The sequence below is a fragment of the Choristoneura fumiferana genome, chromosome 3, assembly GCF_025370935.1.
Source record: "Choristoneura fumiferana chromosome 3, NRCan_CFum_1, whole genome shotgun sequence".
Lineage (NCBI taxonomy): Eukaryota > Metazoa > Arthropoda > Insecta > Lepidoptera > Tortricidae > Choristoneura > Choristoneura fumiferana.
In genome coordinates this window covers 5,646,079-5,667,653 of record NC_133474.1, presented here as the reverse complement: position 1 = coordinate 5,667,653, position 21,575 = coordinate 5,646,079, and the positions used below count along the sequence as shown (strand labels likewise).

The following is a 21,575-nucleotide window of genomic DNA, read 5'->3' as shown; positions in this document are numbered from 1 at the left end:
TTGTATCCAAAGCATCTATTATCTATGGACGAGGCAAGGCAATGACGTTAGGTGAAAAATAAAGCATTGTCTATACGTCTTGACAATCATGGCGAGCACGTCAAGGTTTGTTTTTCTGCTATAATTTTATAATTGTTTAAATCGATTAGAAGTAATTTTATATATTTATTGTATTGAAGAATATTGATAATGTTGGCTAAGCTTATACGTAAGTTATCTGCAAAGATTGGAACCTCGTGCTTGCTGCCACGGCTTAGTGTTTACCATGGTACGTTTACTACTTGCTGATGAGATGAACTTTCCTTTGTGGTTTTAGAATCGAGGCAAATAAGGTCGTGTGCTATGCACATCCCGATGCACCGCTTATCGAGGACTACCGGGCGGGTGACATGATATGCTCCGAATGCGGTCTCGTTGTCGGCGACAGGTATTATTGTTACTGGAAATTTGGCAATGTTACGAAATTCATTCAGCTTTCCAAACTTAAGATTCTAATGTTGAAATTATAAGAACGTTTGATTTAGTCAATAGACGATACTCATTTCGTTTACAGACTTGTAAACAATCAATGCTAATTGTTTGCCTGGCCGTTTGAGTTGTAATGTAGGTATTCAATTTCATAGTTTTATTTGTTACCTTCAAAATCATATGATGTAAGCTCTGAAAGTCCTGGATTTTTCAAGGATTCTTTAACAATCGCCATGTAGAACAATGAGTATTTTAGTTGGCTATTAACTTAATGACTTGAGAATTACTCAACTCATTTAAGTAAGTTTTTAAGATATTAATTTATAATATAATATAAATTAGCTTAACAGTGGTGTAGCTTGCTCTAGCTTGCCCTGTATCACACTTTATGGTTGTTTTTATTATTGCTTTAAGAATATGGCTCTGCCATGTGGTTGATGTTAATTGATTTATCACATTTTTATTTTACATTTTTATGTGATTTTCATATGGGCCAAAGTAACCTGAAATGGGTCAAAATACCTTATGGTATATTTCACAATTAGTGTCACCAGTGGCACCAGTTATAATGACATATTGAATAATTTGGATAAATGATGTAGATTGATTGAACCAAAATCTGACATTTCCATCAAAGCCGCTCAAACCAGTCTTAACTGGAAATTTCTTAACAATTACACTAACTAGTTGGAATGTATGAATCATAGTTAAGCATGGATTGAGATGAAATTTTCCACTGAACCAATGTCTCATAATTAGTGGTAGGTATTAATATACACCTATGGGAAATCTGTAAAATAAGGAAAGGAAAAAATAAGTTAAATGTCATTTATTTATATCTAAATGAAACAAACACCATGATTAACATACCTAATATATTTTTAATCCACAGAGTAATAGATGTAGGTTCAGAATGGCGTACATTCAGCAATGAGAAGTCTGGAGTGGACCCATCTCGTGTTGGTGGTCCCGAGAATCCCCTACTGTCAGGGGGCGACCTTTCAACTATCATTGGTCCTGGACGAGGAGATGCATCGTTTGACAGCTTCGGTGTATCAAAGTATCAGAACAGAAGGAACATAAGCAGCACAGACAGAGCGCTCATAAATGCGTTCAGAGAAATTAACACAATGGCAGACCGTATTAATCTGCCCAAGACTATTGTTGACAGGGCCAACAATTTGTTCAAGCAGGTATGTATATCAGATTTTCAAATTTTACACATAATCATCTAATATCATTAATATTACATCATAATATATCGTAATATATATATATATATAATATTCGGAATCAGTGATTTTGTTCAATTTAAGCTATGTTTTTTATTATAATTTTTAAATATTTATTTCAAGTCTTCAGCTATCTATACAAGGTGTTAATAAACAATATATTTTTAAAAAATAAAACATTAATCATAATTATAATAAAAAAAACAGTTATACAATAAAAAAAAATTCAAAAATCACAAAAAAAAGAAAAAAGAATAAATTATATAATAAAGTAAAACAAAAACTACTCCATACCCCTCCGCATCGTACTTGGCCCAACCTTACCCATTACCCTAGCGGCATTGCCCCGTTGTATGGCCAACGAGATCCGCTGGACCAAGTAGGACCCTGAATGGGGGTCACCTCCTCTGTCCCTCATCCTATGCTATGTAGCTATGTTTACATATTTTTACAAAAATACGTCAAATATACATATGTATACATCAACCTTATGGTTAGTTGGCTTAAAGGTGTAAGTATAGATATTTTTGACTTCTTGAGAACATACATAATTTATGACCTTCAGGTTCAAAATAGTACAGGTTTTTGTTAGTATGTATGTAAGTATTAATTATTGTCCAAGTTCTGATGTAACCCATATATCTCTGATTTCAGGTACACGATGGCAAAAACTTAAAAGGCAGAGCAAATGACGCTATAGCATCAGCATGCTTATACATTGCGTGTCGTCAAGAAGGTGTGCCACGAACATTCAAGGAAATATGTGCTGTCAGCAAAATAAGCAAGAAAGAGATTGGACGGTGTTTCAAGCTCATCCTCAAAGCTCTGGAGACATCAGTTGACCTTATCACAACAGCTGACTTCATGTCTCGGTTTTGCTCCAACTTGGGGCTACCTAATTCAGTACAAAGAGCGGCCACACATATTGCGAGGAAGGCCGGAGAGCTGGACATCGTGTCCGGACGCAGTCCCATTTCTGTCGCCGCTGCAGCTATCTACATGGCTTCGCAGGTGAATATACATATTTGAGACATCAAATAACAATCAACCACCAACTTTAATGATTGAATGACACTCATTAAATTTTTTTTTATTTTTTTTATGTAGACTGTATTATGTCCCACTGCTGGGCAAAGGCCTCCCCTTTTCTCCGCCACTCTTCCCTGTCCTGGGCATGCACCTGCCAATCGAGTTGAAAAGCGCTCAAGTCGTCCCGCCATCTCCTCTTGGGTCTGCCTCTGCTCCTATGCCCATCCCTCGGATCCCATTCGGTTACGATCCGTGCCCATCGGTCGGGGTGCATGCGGCAGACATGTCGGGCCCAGTCCCACTTCAGCTTGGCGGTCTTGACACCCACATCTGTGATACGAGTTTTAGAGCGCAGTATCGTGTTTAAAAAAATTAACAAGTTTTATTACAATATACCAAATAGTTTTTAATGACAACATAATCGCTTCTGTAATTAATTAATGTATAAATGTCTTAAAAGCAATATTACATTCTAATAACAATAGCCCAACTACACAGTTCGGTAACTTGAGCTTAAACTTGAGCACAAAGAACTCCTTGAAATATAAACTTGGGTAATTTGGTAGAAATTCAGTTTTATGCCGCCACGCAATTGCATATAGCTAGCTATTGAAACATACTTCAAATGGCTAGGCTTCCTAGCTGCGATGACCAAAATACTAAGCCTGTTAGTCAGCCGCAAACTGAAAACATTTTGGAACACCATATTGCTATGTGGGTGCTCACATATACTCGCAATCAAATTCACTATCTCTTTTTACTCTTAGAAAGAAGTGGTGAAAATGATTGCGATTCCGAGTGGGTTAGACAATCTTCTGGTCCATATCATACAAGGAACCTGTTTGCAAAATTTTAGCTTTCAAGGTTTGGGATGGACGCTGATACTCATACATCTAGCTCTAACTGCTTTTCCTTTTACCTATACTGAGCAGCAAAAAATCTGGCCCTCAAATGTATGCAATAATAGGTAATTTTGTATGGAGGTGGGCCAAATTTTGTGCCGCTGAGTATATTAAGATTACAAAGTATGTAATAAAACAATACTTTTTTTATTAAATGTACACATTTGTTTTCCGTAATAGTTAAAAGCAAAACTATGCAGGTGATTAGGTTGGTATGAGGTTAATGGTACTTAACTAATCATTATTTGATAATGTTAACAAAGAATGTTAACATTTTGCGTCGTACAAGTGACGCTATTAAAAGCAGAATTGCTAATAAACTAGTAACATCACAAATTGCATATTGGATAGATTACTATTAGATCCTACAGTTGACAAATTCCGGGGTTTTACTAAATTCCTATGAAAACTCCTAAAAATTATGTTGTAGATTTCATTAATATTGCTTCTAAAACACACCATGAATAGTTCTGGCAATTAGTTGAGAGAGATAGCTAGCTCCAGTGTAGTGTCGAGTCTACCAGACGCTTTTGCACTTCTTTAATTTATCTGGATTTCATTAGTAAAGTGCCTTTTTTATTAGATTTGCCTAAAACTATTCTGGTCTTCCCTGAGTAGCAAAGTATTTCCATACCAAATTCAGTCTAAATAGGTTTAACAGTTTATGAGCAAAGACAGAGAGAGTTACTTTCGCACTTATAAAATATTAGTAAGGAAGGTGACAACTAATCAATTTGAGTGACACCCATGAGGCTGACATGATCATCTGGAGTGTTCAAAGCCAGAATAAAATTAATAAAAAAAACTAATTTCTTGAATCAGACGCTACTACTTTGCGGAGGTTCGTGTCAATGATCTAAAACAATTACTTTGAACAACTTCGACCTTATGATAGCCACAGCCACTCCCATGTTCATGCAGTTCTTCCACCTCCACACTGTAAGATAACACACAAATTGCACAAACCCAACTATTACCACAACCACACTACACCGACGCGTTTCGAACTCAGACAGAGCAACGCAACCATTCACCATGCTACTAAATGTTAGTCTAACAAAATAAAAAAGTCTAAATTTACCAATTTTTTTTCCAGGCGTCAGAAGACAAACGCAGCCAAAAGGAGATCGGTGATATCGCAGGCGTCGCCGACGTCACTATCAGACAATCGTACAAACTCATGTACCCGTTCGCGGCTAAACTGTTCCCGGACGACTTCAAGTTTGCGACACCCATCGAGTTCCTGCCTCAGATGTAATAGATGGATCTGGGGTTTGCATTTTGTTTATAGTTTAACTAAGGCCGTCAGTGGAGTAACAAAACAGATAAAATAATAGAGCATCAGCCCGCGACAGCCAGACCTTTGTTATTTTATAAAAAACCTTTTTTTAAATATTACTGCTGCTGCCCGCGACTCCGTCGGCGTAGAAGTATGAGAAATAGTTAATATCCTATCTCAGACCTATTGAATATACACAAAAAAATCATAAAAATCGGTCAAGCCGTTTCGAAGAGTTCGGTCACAAGCATTGTGACCTGAGAATGTTATATATATTGATGTTCTTAACAGTAAAGGCGTATATAGTTGCATCTCAAAGTCATTTGTATGAAACTCAATTTTTATACATTTTATTCTGAATGATATCTGAAACCATTTCCTTCATTGCCAGATAATATTTTGTAGGGTTGCAGTTGCAACCCACCCTTAAACTAATGTGTGAATAGACGCCTGACAAAAAATATTAGCAAACCTTCTAATATTTTAAATAATTGGCGTCTGTTGCGCAATACTTATTTTGTTATTTTTTATTTCAAGCCACCGCTACGCAAATTTTATAGTTGCGGATCGTTGTTACTTGTGTTAGGAACATTATAAAAAAAACTTTCAGCTTTTATAAAATAACGAAGGTCCGGCCGTCGCGGTCTCTTGGCCCACCTTGATTGCCAATGATGCTAGTTGAAGTTGTCAACATTGTCACTAATTTTAGAAATAGTTTTGTTCAAACTACATATCCATACTAAATTTTAAAATTTGAACGAAAGTATTAAAAATGTACACACCACAGGGCTTCTAAGCAGTTGCCAATATTGTCAATATGGATGATATTGTTCTGCTTGCGCATTTTATTTGCATGTTGAAATTAGAATTTAAAGACGAAGTTACAACCCAGGCACCACCTTAGTAAAGCTTTATACTGGTTAGAATTTTATTTAATTCAACAAAGAAAGCATCAGATGAACACACCATTCGCAATAATTATTTGCTGTTATAAACTTTATTTTCTGTTCATAGAACTTTCATATGCAAACCCATTTATCTTTATATTTGTAACAGACATTTCGTACGATCTCTTTCCCTTTTTTCTGTAGAGAAATGTTTAGAAAACAAACTTATATTCGGATACTTATAGACTGCATACTCATTCGCTACGTGCGGCGCTCAAAGTCGTCTATTAACTAGCTCCTATATTCGTTCCATTTTCAAATAATGAAATAGTTTCATAAAAAAATTAAGATTATCAGAAAATATTGGGTGTAACATAGGAAACCGAATAATTTTAACGGCGTATTCCTGAGGTCGTAAGAAGCAAAAAATGTTATATGAACCCAGGTCGAATTATGCGTATTTAAAGTTCATTTTGTATGGGTAGGTACGCGTCACATAACGTCACCTAGGTTCATATAAAATATTTTGCTTCTTACTCATGTTACACCCAATATATTCTGATAATCTTAATTTTTGTATTGGTCCCGTATTTTTTCTTTTGTCAATTGGACGTAGTTATGCGAAAATGTTCCAAACCGCAACAATTATTTTTTTAATTTTGGAACTCGTGTCAGTAACATTAAAAGCGAAATTAAAGAATAGACAATGCTTTGAAACATTTTTGCATAACTACGTCCAATTAAACAAAAAATTATGAATATAGCCAGTTAAAGTTCCGCGTGACGAACTCTCGAACTTTGACACGCTTCATCTTTGTCATAGGTATTTTGTTTGATTCACAAATGAAAAAATGCGTGTCCAATAGTATCTGATAATCTGAGGGACTAATAAATAGACTAATATATTTTTTACCCATGAAACTACGCAATGAGGGTATTCCGACAGGTGAAATATCGCTAGATGGCGTTAGTATCGTGAAATCCGTTTGACGTTTCAGTCTTGCAAACAATTATCAATTCAGGGCGGTCCGACAGGTGAAATATCGCTAGATGGCGTTAGTATCGTGAAATCCGTTTGACGTTTCAGTCTTGCTTACGATTGGCTCATTTAGTTACTTATTTAACCAATCACAAACATGACGCAAATGTCAAACGGACTTCACGATACTAACGCCATCTAGCGATATTTCGCCTGTCGGAAAACCCTCATTGTATGGTAAATCGGCGCTAATGTACGATTAAATTTAATCGACGTCTTTAAGTGCTGTAGTTACTAGTGAGTGGAGTGAGATGAAAATACATGATACTAGCAGAGATTCATATAATAATAGATGCATGACTCCCGGACCTTTTTGTAACATGTTTGTTTAAGCTTTAGATTGGTGTGGAGACACCTTAAGAATCTCCCAAAATCGACGTGAAACTCTCGGATTACAGAAAAAAAGCAGCTAAGAGTTTCGTTTCAATATTTGGGATAAGTTTTTGTGAAGTGCATCGAGTCAATTCATACAAACGAAAACAGCCAAAAAAATAATTATGATGAAAGCATATCAACACCTTTGGGTATAAAAAAATGTTTTTGTCTTTGTATGGACTCGGACCGTCGCATTTGACATAAATTAGTTTTTATCTTATCTTACGTTTAAGTATTACTTTTTAACTTACAAGGCAACATTATGTTGGTTTTTGTGATTTATTTTTGTACATGATAAAGGCGTTTGTTATACAGTTGTGATTATTGTTGTATAGTTTCCATTAGTATGATTTTTAGAACTGACCACCTATTTATTTAATAATCTGGTATACTTACCTACTGTTTTCTGTCACAAAACTGGCTCAAACTGGGCTCTTGTTATTAACGTTGCTGTAAGTAATAAAATCAATTATTCTGAAAGCTGGTAAACATTCAAGAGCAGGTATTTGAGGTGGCGTAAAAACTTGCAAAATGCTTCCTTTATTAATATAATATTCTGAACACAACACAGACACTCAAGGTGTGTTTTCTGACGCAGGCTATTCCGAACTTCAAAAGAGTTCCGAGCCTCTAGAAATTGAAACTATAAGTCATACAAAAATCTGTTCTTAGGAACCATGCCATCGATTTTGGTGACAAGAAAAACAGGTGGTTTTTTTATTTAGACTTCATTAAAGAAGTACGTGTTCAAGTTTTTACTTGTCTCAAATACCTACTCTAAAAAATCTAATTGTGCTTGGACCAAATATTGTGTTTAAAATCGCCACTGAAATCTTTTTTCTTTTGTCGGATAGTTCTGCAAATTGGCGTCAACTTCACAAATTTACTGCCCTGCTAAGTTAACTTTTACTAATGCAGATTTTAACATTTTTAACATATTACTTTGTATGTGGAGTAAGTTATCTGTTGTATTTTTATCTTAACCTTACGTAAAAAGGTTACTTCCAAATAATGAAAATGAACCATTGGACGACGTGTTTTATTAATTTTTTACTTGACAAACAGTTTTTTCAAGTGTCACATCTTCAAAACTCAAGTCATGTTCATAACACAATGTAACCAATAAAGCGTATGTATTACAAGAATCTATCAGTCAAAATTCTGTCGCCACTTTCTTTTTCCTAATTGCTGGATTCTTGTTGCGTCTATTCTATCGTTTACACGTTGCTTAAACAACCTATGGCCCTAATACAGTCTAGTTCTTGTACTTGTGAGTAAAAATCCAGTCAATAATATCTGAACACGCGTCTACGCCGTTAACAATAGATTCGTGTTAACATAGTTTTGATCAAATTTTTGCTCACAAGTTTATGAACTCGACCGACTGTACCACTCATGGCAAGAAGCTCGCGTGGCTTTTCCCAAACTATTTTTTTACGTCTCGTCCGTGAAATCCTTTTTCTCAAAAATGACCGTAAAAGTTGTCATTATTCTTTACATATCAGAAGGTGAACTGCATAGTTTATGGTCAGCGAAAAATTAAAAGTTAAAAAGATTGCAGGCGCGCTAGCTTGACAATAATAAATTAGCGCGCCTGCAATCAGTTACATTTTTTTTTAAGTTAAAAAGGCCATGGAAATGTTGGCAGAAGTCGTATACAGCCAAGTCTAATGGCCGGTATCAGATATTTTGTTGGAACTCCGGACTTTTTTTATTGGGTCTGAAACAGCTTGTGGTATTTTCGGTGGAAAAATACACCTGCAGTTTATTTTTAATGAAAAAAAGGCGGGAAAGCATAAGAAAAATATTGGAATAAAACTAAATGTTATATGTTAATATATTTTGAGAAAAAGTTTATTCTTTTTCAGAATTATTCACCATTTTTGAGAAAAGCTTTATATTAGTCTCGGCTGGAATAGCAATAGCTGGCTTCGTATATTTAATACTCATACTCAGCCAGCAATTGCTTACTTCCAGGCCACGACAATAATCTACTATTAAAGCGGGCAATAAACCAATACCTATGGGACAACAGAAAACGAATCAGATACTCGTTTCTCCAGGCTCCTCTGGGTTTCTCAATTCTTCTCCAGGCTTCTCGCCGTGTAGTTATGCGACTCGTTTTTTCTACTGGTTGCATCAGTGAGGCTGCGTTTCGTTTTGCAGGGTGGAACATTTTGTGCTGCTAATGACATGTTGTCATCTCATAGTTTTGTAAAGGAAATCATAGTGAAATTGATTATTAAAAGGTTCCACTCTGGGTCATGATTCAATTTGTTCGACTGTACGAGGTAGCTAAGCGGTGCGAAGGATCTGTTCACTCACGAAGGCGCGCCCCTCCACTGCTAATAATTATCAATGTGCACGGGTAAACCGCTCGTACTTACACGTTGTCTTAGTTTCAGTGTGCATGACTGACGGTACGCTTGCGACTGAGGACACGTTCGAGCTACGCACACATAGACTTGTACGGGTTACATATTTGAATATCGAAAGTTAAAATATCTACGGGTAAAATGTCGATGAAAATATCGAAAACTAAAATAACGAAAGTTTATATTGTCGAATGGTTAGATAATCTACGTCCAATATATCGAAAATATATTTATCTACAAAAGTGACATCGAAAGATATAAATATCGAAGTCCAAAATATCGAAGTAGAGAGTATCGAATATCCTATATATGAACTATCACGTGAGCGTCAGCGTGCTAAAAAGTGACTAGATTATGTAAAATAAATGCTATTAAGAGAAAGGACGAATAAATAAAGCAGATTTGTATGTACGATACTTTAATTTTCGACATTCAAATATGTTGACATTTACAACTTAAATACTTATATTGGCTATCGATATTTTTACTCATTCGATATTTTAATCAATCGACATTTCAATCTTAGACATTTTGACCATAGGTATAACAACTTTCGATATTGTGATACAATTGATAATTTAATTTTCGATATTTTGAACATCGACATTTTAACCGTAGGCATTTTAACTTTCGATACTTATTCAAATATGTAACCCTTGTACGGATACGTTTAACTACAATTATAAAATGTGAAGGGGCGCGCCTTCGTGAGTGAACAGATCTGTAGCGAGGATGTGAAACGCTGTGACTGTTTCCACCAGAGATGTGCGAGGTAGCTGAGCGGTGTGAGGATGCGTAGCGGGCTCTTTGGTGACAAACACATTCGACGCAACGCATCCCCGCACATCTCTGGTGGGAACGCAGCCCAAAGTACCAACTTAGTGATAACCGAATAACTGGCATGATTGCTGCGCCAGTAAACATAGTGATGGATGAGTTGCAGAATCGCAAACTACCGTCAAATGTTAAAATAAATTTTAAGGCAATAGACAATAGTAAATGTTACTGATGTGATTAAAAATAATAATAAGAATAACCAAGCCAGTGTCATGAGTCATGACGCAAACTGTATTATGTATTAAACGCCCTGGCCGTGTTTACTAGGATTTATTTAAGAGATACGAATAACGCCAGAATAAATGTATATTTAAGTGTAAACTTGTGTTTAAATCATATCCTAACTCCTTTTTAATCCTCGACTCAAAAAGAGGGGTGTTATAGTTTGACGCCAATGTCTGTCTGTCTGTATATGACATCATAGCTCTCAAACGGATGGACGAATTTCGATCGAGGTTTTTTACGTGAAAGCGTGTTTCCTTGCGCTGGTTTTTAAGCTTTGTTTCATAGAAATCGATTCAGCAGTTTTTGAGACATTGAACTTTGAAATGACGGAGGGGTTAAATAGTAGATTGTACAACGAGAGTATAAAACGACCCATTTTACCCGAGCCGGCGAGGGCTGATAGAAACATCGAGGGGAAAATGGGTTTAATCCTCGAGTTTTACACTGCTTTTCGCTTCGATTGCGAGGAATTAATATATCATTAAATAATTGCTTTTATGCATAAAAATAAAAGGTACTTACCTAGTAAGTGAACAATGTGAATAGTGAGTAAATAGGCAAGGTGCTAGCAGCCACAAACAAAAAAAGTGAATAACTTTTTTATTACCTAATATTTTTAATAAATCTTTAATTGGAAACAGTAACAATTTGGTACATTACAAAAAAAAAATTAGGTAATAAAAAAGTTATTCACTTTTTTTGTTTGTGGCTGCTAGCACCTTGCCTATTGGGTCTTAGACGAAGATTTTTACTTTAAGCACTAGAGTATAAAAAGTCATTTAATGTCGCCTAGATCCAGCATAAACACGAACTTTACGAGCATGAGAAGTGAAAAGGTTTTTGAACTGTCAACGACCCTTTCCAAACTCCCATCAATATCCCGCAGGATTCCACTCATGTGCCGAACAATTTATTGTTTTTTTATCAAAATGCCGTCGACAACGTTAACGTTGACGGGACGTGAGCGGGGAGCCAAGAGTCCTTTACTTTTACTGTTGGCCCTTTGGTCTCTTTGCCCATACTAATGTGAGGGCCTCGCCTCCGATGCCGGTGACTGATTGGCGCCCTTGCTCGTGAAAGCATTTTGATATGGAATTGGTATTTAGGTTGGATTGAAATCAGGGACTCCCAAAGTGGTTGACATCGACCCCGTTTCACAAGTTTTCAGGGGTTTATGAAAACTGATTTTGGCGGTCGATGAGGTCTAAAGATCGATCCGTATTTAACACATGAGAAAATTATTTCAAGTTTACTCAGTTGATAAGCCGGGTTTTTTAAATTAGGCACCGACTTCAAAATGGCAAAAAAAAAATTTCGTGTTATTTTGAGCAAATTAAACAATTCCTTTGCTCACCCACGACCTTGCGATAAACGTGTATGCAACAAGATAAATGTGTGCAAGATGCGTCCAACATTTGGTAACTTATGGTGAACGGTTGTGTTGCTCTTGAGGATGAACTGAGTTTGAGTTCAAAACGGGTCAGTGTATTGTGGTGGTGGTGGTGATAGGTTTGTGCGATTTGTGTGTTCTTACAGTGTGACGGTGGAGGAGCTGCATGGGCACACATTTGTAGCCTAGACGTAGACATCGTTAGGTCGCGAGTGAACTGGATGAACAGAGTAATTGTTAATTGAATTAGATCTCCACAAAGTAACGCCTGCTTCAAATTTAAGTTAGGATCCTAAAGCACCTCTAAGTAAGTACTTCAAAGTTTCCAGACATAGGCACAGTATATATAAAAGTATATATATAGCTTATATACATATATAGGCGCGACCTTTAAGCTGAAGGCATTTTCCACCCAATCAACTACATAGCCTGGTCATTCTACAGTTTTTAGGGTTTAGGAGCCAAAATGGCAAAAATGGAACCCTTACAGTTTCGCCATGTCTGTCTCTGTCTGTCTGTCTGTCTGTCTGTCCGTCCGTCCGCGGCTTTGCTCAGATCAATGCTAGAAAGCTGTAATTTTGCACGGATATATATGTAAACTATGCCGACAAAATGGTACAATAAAAAACTAAAAAAAAAAATTTTTTTAGGGTACCTCCCGTAGACGTAAAGTGGGGTTGATTTTTTTTTCGCGTCCAACCCTATCGTGTGGGGTATCGTTGGATAGGTCTTTTAAAAAACCATTAGGTGTTTGCTAAGACGATTTTTCGATTGAGCGATATGTTTGCGAAATATTCAACTTTAAAGTGCAAATTTTCATTAAAATCGAGCGTCCCCTCTAAAATCTAAACCGGTGGGTGGAAAAATTTGAAAAAATTCAGGATGGTAGTATATAAGTACTTACATCAAACTTTCAAGAAAAACTATAACGGTTAAGTTTGCTTGAGAATTATTAGTAGTTTAAGAGTAAATAGCAGCCTAAGGTATAAAATATACCTAAACTATGGATGATTCCTTATAAAATACGAAATCCTTAGAAAAATATTACTTAATTTTTTCGTAATGGCTACAGAACCCTATTTCGGGCGTGTCCAATACGCTCTTAGCCGGTTTTTTTTTATAAAAATTTACTGTCGCGGTGATAAATTTCGGTGGATTATTGAACAATATATTTGCAAATTACCTAATTTATTGAATCGTTACTTTGCGGAGGTCCATATCAATGAATTAAAAGGATTTCCTTGCTCACCCGCGACCTTACGATAGCTAAGCTTATGCAAATATGCGTGTTCATGCAGTTCCTCCACCTCCACACTGTAAGAACACACACAAATCACACAAACCCATCTATCACCACCACCACACTACACTGACGCGTTTCGAACTCAACCAGAGCTCATCTTCAGAGTGACACAACCGTACACCATGCTACCAGACTGGTAAATTACCTGACCTGATTTGTAATGCAAAGAAATTGCTTAATTTAATTAATATTGATCTTACTTAGACCGAAGATGTAGGTGACTGGGGTAATAAATAAATCGCAATGTGTCGCAATGAAAACTCGATCAATCTTTGCGGGCTTTTCCAAAACGCTACACGCTACGCCTCTACGGCCGTAGAAGCAGAAAAAAAGAAAAATTCAGCCAGGCCAGCCAGTACCGCGCGAGCAACCGATGAGGGAGCACGTGTCGTGCGCACAAAATTTACGTATTCGTATTTACGTTCGCAGTCATTCAACTTTAAATCCAATTTAAACGATGTCGCGTGTTAGTTAATGAGATTGAGTGATTATGTTTAGTGTTTAAATGTTATTTGATAGTGGTGTCGGAAAATGCTGAAAATGTTTTTGGGAAAATGGTGAGCGCTTGCACGGCGCGATGGCATGTGGGATTGCTGTGGCTGGCTGTGTGGGCAGGAGTGGAAGGGCTTATAGGCAAGTAAACAGAATCTAAATAACTACGAGTACCTACTGTACGTTTCAATGTAGGTACCTACTATACAGGGTGGAAAAATCAGTCGGGCCATGGAGGGAAAACTACCTTAAATCCTTAGGTTGGCTCATTTTACTTAAAAGACATTCCTTTATTTTTATAAAGAAATAAAACTGCATTCAAAGATTTTCTAAAACTCGCTTGCCTCGCCCGGGACTCGAACCAACTAAAAAAAAAAAAAAACGCTATTTTTATACTAATCGATAGAATTATTATTCAGGATAAAATTTCTCTGACAAACATTTGGTCTTACTCGCTTCTGTCGTACAAGATATTAATGACCCCCCGGCTTTGTCACTTCAAAGTTCAATATCTCAAAAACGGCTGAACCCATTTTGTTAAAACATGTCTAAGAACAATCGCTAGAAAACCTGCTTTCAAATAAATAAACCGCATTCAAATCGGTCCACCCGTTTAAGAGCTACGATGCGACAGACAGACACACATAGCGGTCAAACTTATACACACACACCTCTCTTTTTGCATCGGGGGTTAAAAACCAGCCAATTTTTATTCTACAATTACATTACATTACAATATAGTACACTCGTGTCAAATTACAGCTGTTTCAGCACTAAGCCGCGGACAGATAGACAAACATGGTTCCATTTTTGCTATTTTGATCACGAAACCTTAAAAGTTGCAACAATGTCAAACAGTATAAAAAATATTAAAAAGGTCAATTAACATAGGTACGTTTTCTTGTGCTGATAACATGCTTGTTGCACTGAAAGTTTAAAAATTTCCACTGACTACTAGGTACTTAAGCTCTCGTGAAACATTTGATAAAATTGCAAAGTTAAACGATTCAACACACAATTTTAAGTAGCAAGAACGGTCCAACTAGTTTCGATATTTTCGAACAAGAACTTCCGAAAAGATCGAAACTATTCGGACCGTTCCTGCCTTATAATCGCGAGTTGAACTTAAAGTCAAAATTCCTAAGTTTAAACTTAAGGTAACATATGGACGGACTTCAATACGAGTATGTACGATGACTAAGGTGACGTAAATTATAACAACTACGTCCGTGTGCAGTCTTAGGTTGTGAGTAATGTACATTTATACTTAAGGTGAATCCACTTTAAGTGCAAAGAATAACTCATGTTTCATAATAATATGTTAAACATGTATTCTCGTAATGTTTGTAAGCTTTAGACGGAGCGTGTCCGTTTTGTTTGCTGAGAGCTTTCGGTAAAGGTAAATCGAGCTTTTGTTGGAGACATCAAACGTGTTATATTCGGGTGAGTAAACGAATTTACGATTGTTGTTTGGTTATCTTATCCGCTTGTTGAGTCATCAACAGCGTATCAGCCGTGGGACGTCCACTGTTGGACATAAGGCCTCCCCCATACTCGTAGACCTCCAGTTGCTTCGGTTGGCAGTGGCCTGCACCCACCGTGAACCCGCGGCTTTAACCAGGTCATCTGTCTAACTCGTTGATGGTTGTTGAGTAGCTAGAAGGAAATAGGTAGGTACTAAAATTAATTTGAATGAAGAATGGAAGACTGCAGTTTTATAGTGTTTAAAAACCCAGTTAACTTAAAAATAAATAACTAAGCTTAACTATTTTATTCGTAAATCTTGTGAATTATCGACTATCGGGAGATAACCAATTTGAGACCTTTGATTTTCACGCCATAACTTGAGATTGCGAATTCATTCATTTTTTTTTTAAGTTTTTTAATACTTTGTAGAAGGTTCTTTCTAATGAAAAAAAATAGGATAGTTGCGCAGAAAATTTGAAAATTCAACGACTAGGTACCTTAGAAATGTAGTCGCCATTATTACGAAAATTCGACTACATTAGAAATTTCAACGACTCATTCAACAATTTTTTGAAATTCAACGACTACATTAGAAATGAATTATTCGTTGAATTTTACATTACAAATGTTTGTAATTTCCTGTAATTTCTAATGTAACCTTAGCGTTAAATTTTAACCGCTAGGGTTAGAGACATAACTCAGCGCGGGTTTTTTAAGCAAAGTTACTGAAAGTCACTATGAAATATTAAATTTTTGGGAATTCCCATGGGAATTTTGTTTTTGTTGAAATTTCAATTCAATTATGCGTGCAAAAGGCTAGTTCAGAACAATTTGAAAATAAAGTAAGCTTCGAAATAATTCTAGATTTAATCGACAATCCTCGTTTATGCTTAACAAATCGATACATTGGCATTCTAAATTTTAGCCTTTAGAATCTAAAACTGAGTTTAGCGCTAAATCGTATTTTTTTCCCAACACTTGGCTCTGAATCAGATAAAAATCGCAGATGGAATTCGAGTTGAATATATTCGCGGATAAATTTGACAAATGGCTTCATCACTTCTACCCCACTATTTCAACCCTACGGTATAATCCCGAATCCCGAACGAATATAGCACAGATGATAATTTCATACAAACTGACAGACGGCCATTAAGCCACTGGGGTATATTTTAGAGTCCCGTACCACAATCGGCAAAAACCCTCGTTTTAAAAAACATCGTGAGGAAACCTGCACAAACCTGCGAAACAATTCAATGGTGTGTGAAGTTCCTAATCAGCACTGGCCCCGCGTGGAAACAACTGTGCCCAGCAGTAGGACGTATATAGGCTGGGATGATGGGATGATGTGGACTAGGTACTTACCTACTGTACTATAGGTACTACCGCCCGTTCTGTCAAGAAACTTTTTCTCAGGAACGCGTAGAGGTACCTACCTATCAAGCTGAAATTAATATCAAATACCTACTCAGGTCTGCTATACCCCGGGGCGTAGGGAAAAAAAAATAAAACCTTCTACCTATATTCTCATAATAATATAACATAATAAAAGAGTCTTGGGTGTTTAATATGTATTTAAGTATGTATCTATCTATTTAAGTATGTTTATCCGTTGGCTAGTACCCATAACACAAGTTTTGCTTACTTTGGGACTAGGTCAATTGGTGTCAAGTGTCCCGTGATATTTATTTATTTATGTATAATAAATAATACACAGGATATGGCGAATTCAGAAGTTGAGAACTACCGTATATTATACCTATGTTGGTACATACATACTAGACTAGTATTATTATTGTCCATACATACCTATCTTCCGGTCCACAATTCTGCTCGCACTTGACGTATATTTTTTACACATGCATCCAAATAACAATGATTTGATATTACTAGAGCAAGGGTCCTATTGTGTGGGTCTTCTATAGTTCCGTAAAACGTGATGCAGGTTAGAATACACCTCTATTGTATTTTTGGTAATTGTAGACCGTAATAATACGAAAATAAGCGTTTTTATGCAGCGGTTAGAAGGTGGGACCTATTTTTGGACTTATAATGTGCTTGTTTCGTTTTTGTTTTCATTGCATCAACAAGCTGGAAGCTACTTTCTACCGTAAAAGATTGCAAACGTAATATATTCTGTTTGGAAAAATATGTTTTAAAATAAACAGTTCCGAATGCAAAAGTTCAATTTCAAAAAGTAAAAAACAAAATAACTATATCGGGATGACACGTATTTTTGGCAAAGCATGTTGCAATGCGTTGCCAAATTAGTTTTTACACAGTCATCAACGCGATAATAAATATCATTCATTCTGGCATTTAGAGTATTTGTCGCAAACTTTCTACCTTTCTACCGAAAATTATTGTAGAGACGTGTTTTCGTTCTTATTTGATGCTAAAAACAAAAAAATCTGTAGATGGCGCTAGGAGTCGCTACAAGATTGTCTCAGATTTAGGCAAGCATAATACTTAACTAGACGTGGTGCATTATGGATGGATATTTTTGTTTTATTAGCCCTTGACGTATCGTAACTAATACTAAGTTTGAATCAATCTGGACAACCAACCATTTGAATGCAATGAAAACGTTTACTTCCAAAAAAACACTCCAACTAGCTTTTTAACCTTTCGTAGACCATCAATTCAATCATTAATCATCACTCTGAATATCCCTTTTAATCCTACACCTTTGCTAATGCATCGCACTTTTCGATTGATGGATTGATGTCCAATTTCTATTCGAATTGCCCGCTCAGAAGGCACTCTTAGAGGAATAAACATGACACTGTATATTAATCTATTTTGTTCGGCTTAATTTTAAACAATTCAATGAAATAACATACACTCACCTTGTTAAACACCATTCTATACCATCAAATACCCCACACAAACTTTACTTTAGTATTTCTTGTACAAATTTATTGTATTTTTCTATCCAAGCCTAAATCTTTCCTTCCGAGACGCTCCTGTCAAAATTCTATGTCATCTCCCGCCAAAAAAGTTTTCTTTTTAAAAAAATTGTGCCGCATTCACACTTGCGTGCGAGTCGCGAGACGAGGAACGAGGCGAGAGTGTAAATCCCGCATTATGATCTGGATGTGGATTACCCCACCATAGAGCCCAGTTAAAAATGTTGCTATCCAGTAAAAATAAAGTCATTCAGTAGGTATTCGAGATAACGACGTTCCTATTGACATTGAACCTATAAGTTTCTTTGTTCGTTTCGTAAGGAATGTCTTCATAAAGACAACGAGTGGTTATACCATTTTTACAGGCAATGTTTGACGGGTTTTTAACAACCTTTTGCCAGGTTAAGGTGCCGTTTATTGCTTGCTTGTGGTTATTTTTCTGGTGCAGTTGTCGTAAAATACTCACTTTATGAGGTCGCTTCCACACATGTGTACCTTGCTGCGATTGTGTGCTTCAGAAATAAGTACTTGTCGCGGTGGGTAGGTAACACTCATTTACCTTTTGGTAACCAAAACCTCGTTGAACCACTTAAAAGCGGGTTCCGCGCGTATACAGTCGTTTTTCCAAATGCGCATACCCGCACGCGCGCTAGATTAAATAGAACTCGCGTGTTTGCGCTTATTCCTGCGTGTTAAACGCTCGAAGACAGCATCCGCCTGTCAAGAGCCTCCAAAAACGAGCTTATAAAACCAAAATAAAACGCTAGTCTGAAACCGCCCTTACATCTCAAAATAAAAAATTGAAACGACAGAACTAAGCAACCTTACATACACTTGGATGGATTTAAATTCCATAAGTCAAATTAAAGCCCTTATCTTTCCTACACAGAACCTCGAGTCTATATAAATAAAGTTCAATTCTATAAACTAAACGAATTAGTACTGTTAGTTGCGCCCAGCAAATTTGAACTGTAGGTAATTAGAAAGTTGATAAAATATTCAATTATACATTGATGATTTTCTTACAAGGCCAAACAATTGGATTGTGATACAGCGCACAATGTATTAGCACTTCGACTAAAACGCCACTTCTGTGTGTAAGGGTTACAAAGTGATGTTGTGTTAGGATAGGGTAGCTACCTACCCTCTTTATAACGCTGTGTTAATAATTAAGGAGGTGTCGGGTCTCACCTGACGGCTCTGGGGACGCGTTATCTCGACTCAGTCAAGTGTACTGTTTTAATAAAAAAATACTGCAAATAAGATCAGTGTTTGAGTGTTTGGCTAAGAGTGTTTTATTTTGGTAAGGAAATTTTTTTGAAACAGTGTTTTTTTTAACAAGCTTTAACGTACAATGATCGTTTGTTTGTGAATTGTATAACTCGTTAATTGTACCTACTTAAAACACAAAATAAGATTACAATAAGAATCGGGTGTAGAAAGGCGAAGTTATCCCATAAAGGGAATTAAGTCGTAGTCATTTTAATATTAAAGATTTTCACACCATTGGTTTTTACATGGGGCCCCTTTATCTGCTTTCCAGCTTTAGGGGTAGATGTTCCTGTAACATGGCGTGTATAATATAATACAGTAAGCTAGCAATGGAGATGACAGCAGGGTGTCATCTATTGGGCATTAGCGTGACGAGCACTAGGGCGTTTACCTTAGGTACCGTGAACCGTGATTGATTGACGGACACTACACTAAGTATATATCAGTGCAACTAGAGACTTTACAATAATTAGACGACCAGAGATTAGACTAGTGGTTAGAGAGCCTGACTACGAAGCTTGAGGTCCCGGGTTCGATTCCCGTGTCGGGGCAGATATTTGTATGAAAAATACGAATGTTTGTTTATTTATTTTATTAGGAGCCATATACCTTGAGTAGCAAAGTTATTTAAATGAGATATACCAGACTGATTTTTAATTACACTAAGGAGAAACCATGGCCATAAGCTAGTAAGTAGCGTACAAGCAATCACGTTTTCGCATAGGTTTGCTACGGTTTGCCTTGACAGACACTATGGTCACAGCGTAATAATTATAATCAGCGAGGAAACTCGGCAGTCTGGACAGAGTAATTATGTGGTGCAGGTGCGGGGAGGGGCTGCATCCCCTTGTCTATTATTTGTTCGGATAAGAAAAGTTGGTGATCTTAATATATGTAGTCAAGTAAAAAAATATTTCTGCAAAGGCAAATCGTTTATTGCATATTACTTTACAGGCATGAACTGGAACAAGTCGACTTGGTATACATGTGAATGTGGCTGCCTGCAAGAGTAGGTACAGCAATATCAGAAGGCTATTTTTACTATATAAACTATTTTAACTTTATTTTACTATTTTAACCCTACCCTACTCTAAATAAAAAAAAACATGCGTTAATTTTTTTCCGAGTTAGTTACGTGAAAATAACTTCTAAGTAAATAAATAAAGACGCTAGCGAGAGGTGTTCACAGAAACTTGAATAATCTAACATTGACTCGTTTTGTTTGCAAAAATCGCTAAGTGGCAGTTCGTGTTTATCAGACAATCCAAAAGAAATAGGTTAACTTCTGAAAGACGTTCCCATTGTTACACGAGATGCGACACGTTGATATGGTTACATTGTAGAAATATTATGTAACTAGCACCTGCAGCTGTAACCCTTTTGTAGAGCTTCCTATCCCGAGGGACTTTCGTTGTAAAAATGTACCTGTTGTCGGTCGTTATTGGTTGGATCGAAAATTCCTCATAGTCATAGTCTATTGTATAAATTTTATTAGTGTTAGCAGTGTTAATACTAATTTCGAATGCAGCCTCTTTTATTAACAAAGCAATTGCTCCTTAGGTAGTTGTTCTTTCAGGTTGGTAATTTCAACATTATTTCAGTGTCCTTGTTGATACTGTTCTGAAGATTCGTAGTTTCAATTCAATCCGTCATCAACACGTCTATGTAAACTTTACTATCCAGGTCCAAAGCCTGATTCCAAAACCACACACAGCTGTTGTGGAAACACTACAGCCTAAATCCTCTGAGAAGAGGCCTGTGTCCAACAATGCGACGTATATAGGTTGGAAATGATGGACTTCGGTAATCTTAAACATTTTTTTAGGAAACATTCTCTACATCTTGACGGACCTTTCATGGTAATGGAAACAGTATTTAAGGCATCTTCACCCCTGTACAATAGGGCTGCACCCTCCGAGCATTTGTCGCTGAATTGATTTCTCTTCTTTATAAAATGTTTTCTGCCATGACAGTGAAGTCTTAGTTTGACATGTTTTGTTTCTCGAGTGGTGTGCATTGGTTCGTTTGAACTTTGAACCCTTTTTCAAGGATTAAGAGTTTTGTAAGGGGTAAGTATTTTATTGGTAATGTATG

General features: G+C 36.6%; 2 protein-coding genes across 2 annotated transcripts in view; both read left to right on the top strand.

Moving 5' to 3' along the window:
- The first annotated feature begins 39 nt into the window (after positions 1–39).
- LOC141426410 (transcription initiation factor IIB) lies at positions 40–5,358 on the top strand. The gene is made up of 5 exons (XM_074085296.1): positions 40–105; positions 317–427; positions 1,361–1,661; positions 2,355–2,711; positions 4,728–5,358. Exons 1-5 carry the CDS (start codon positions 89–91, stop codon positions 4,887–4,889), a joined length of 948 nt encoding a protein of 315 aa, XP_073941397.1. The 5' UTR covers positions 40–88; the 3' UTR covers positions 4,890–5,358.
- Positions 5,359–13,701: 8,343 nt separating this feature from the next.
- The window catches only part of LOC141426409 (uncharacterized), a gene marked incomplete in the record, with an annotated part of 121,237 nt that continues 113,363 nt past the window's right edge, over positions 13,702–21,575 (top strand). Inside the window, 1 exon segment of the mRNA XM_074085295.1 lies at positions 13,702–13,974. Within this exon segment, the coding sequence (XP_073941396.1) occupies positions 13,896–13,974 (79 nt within the window).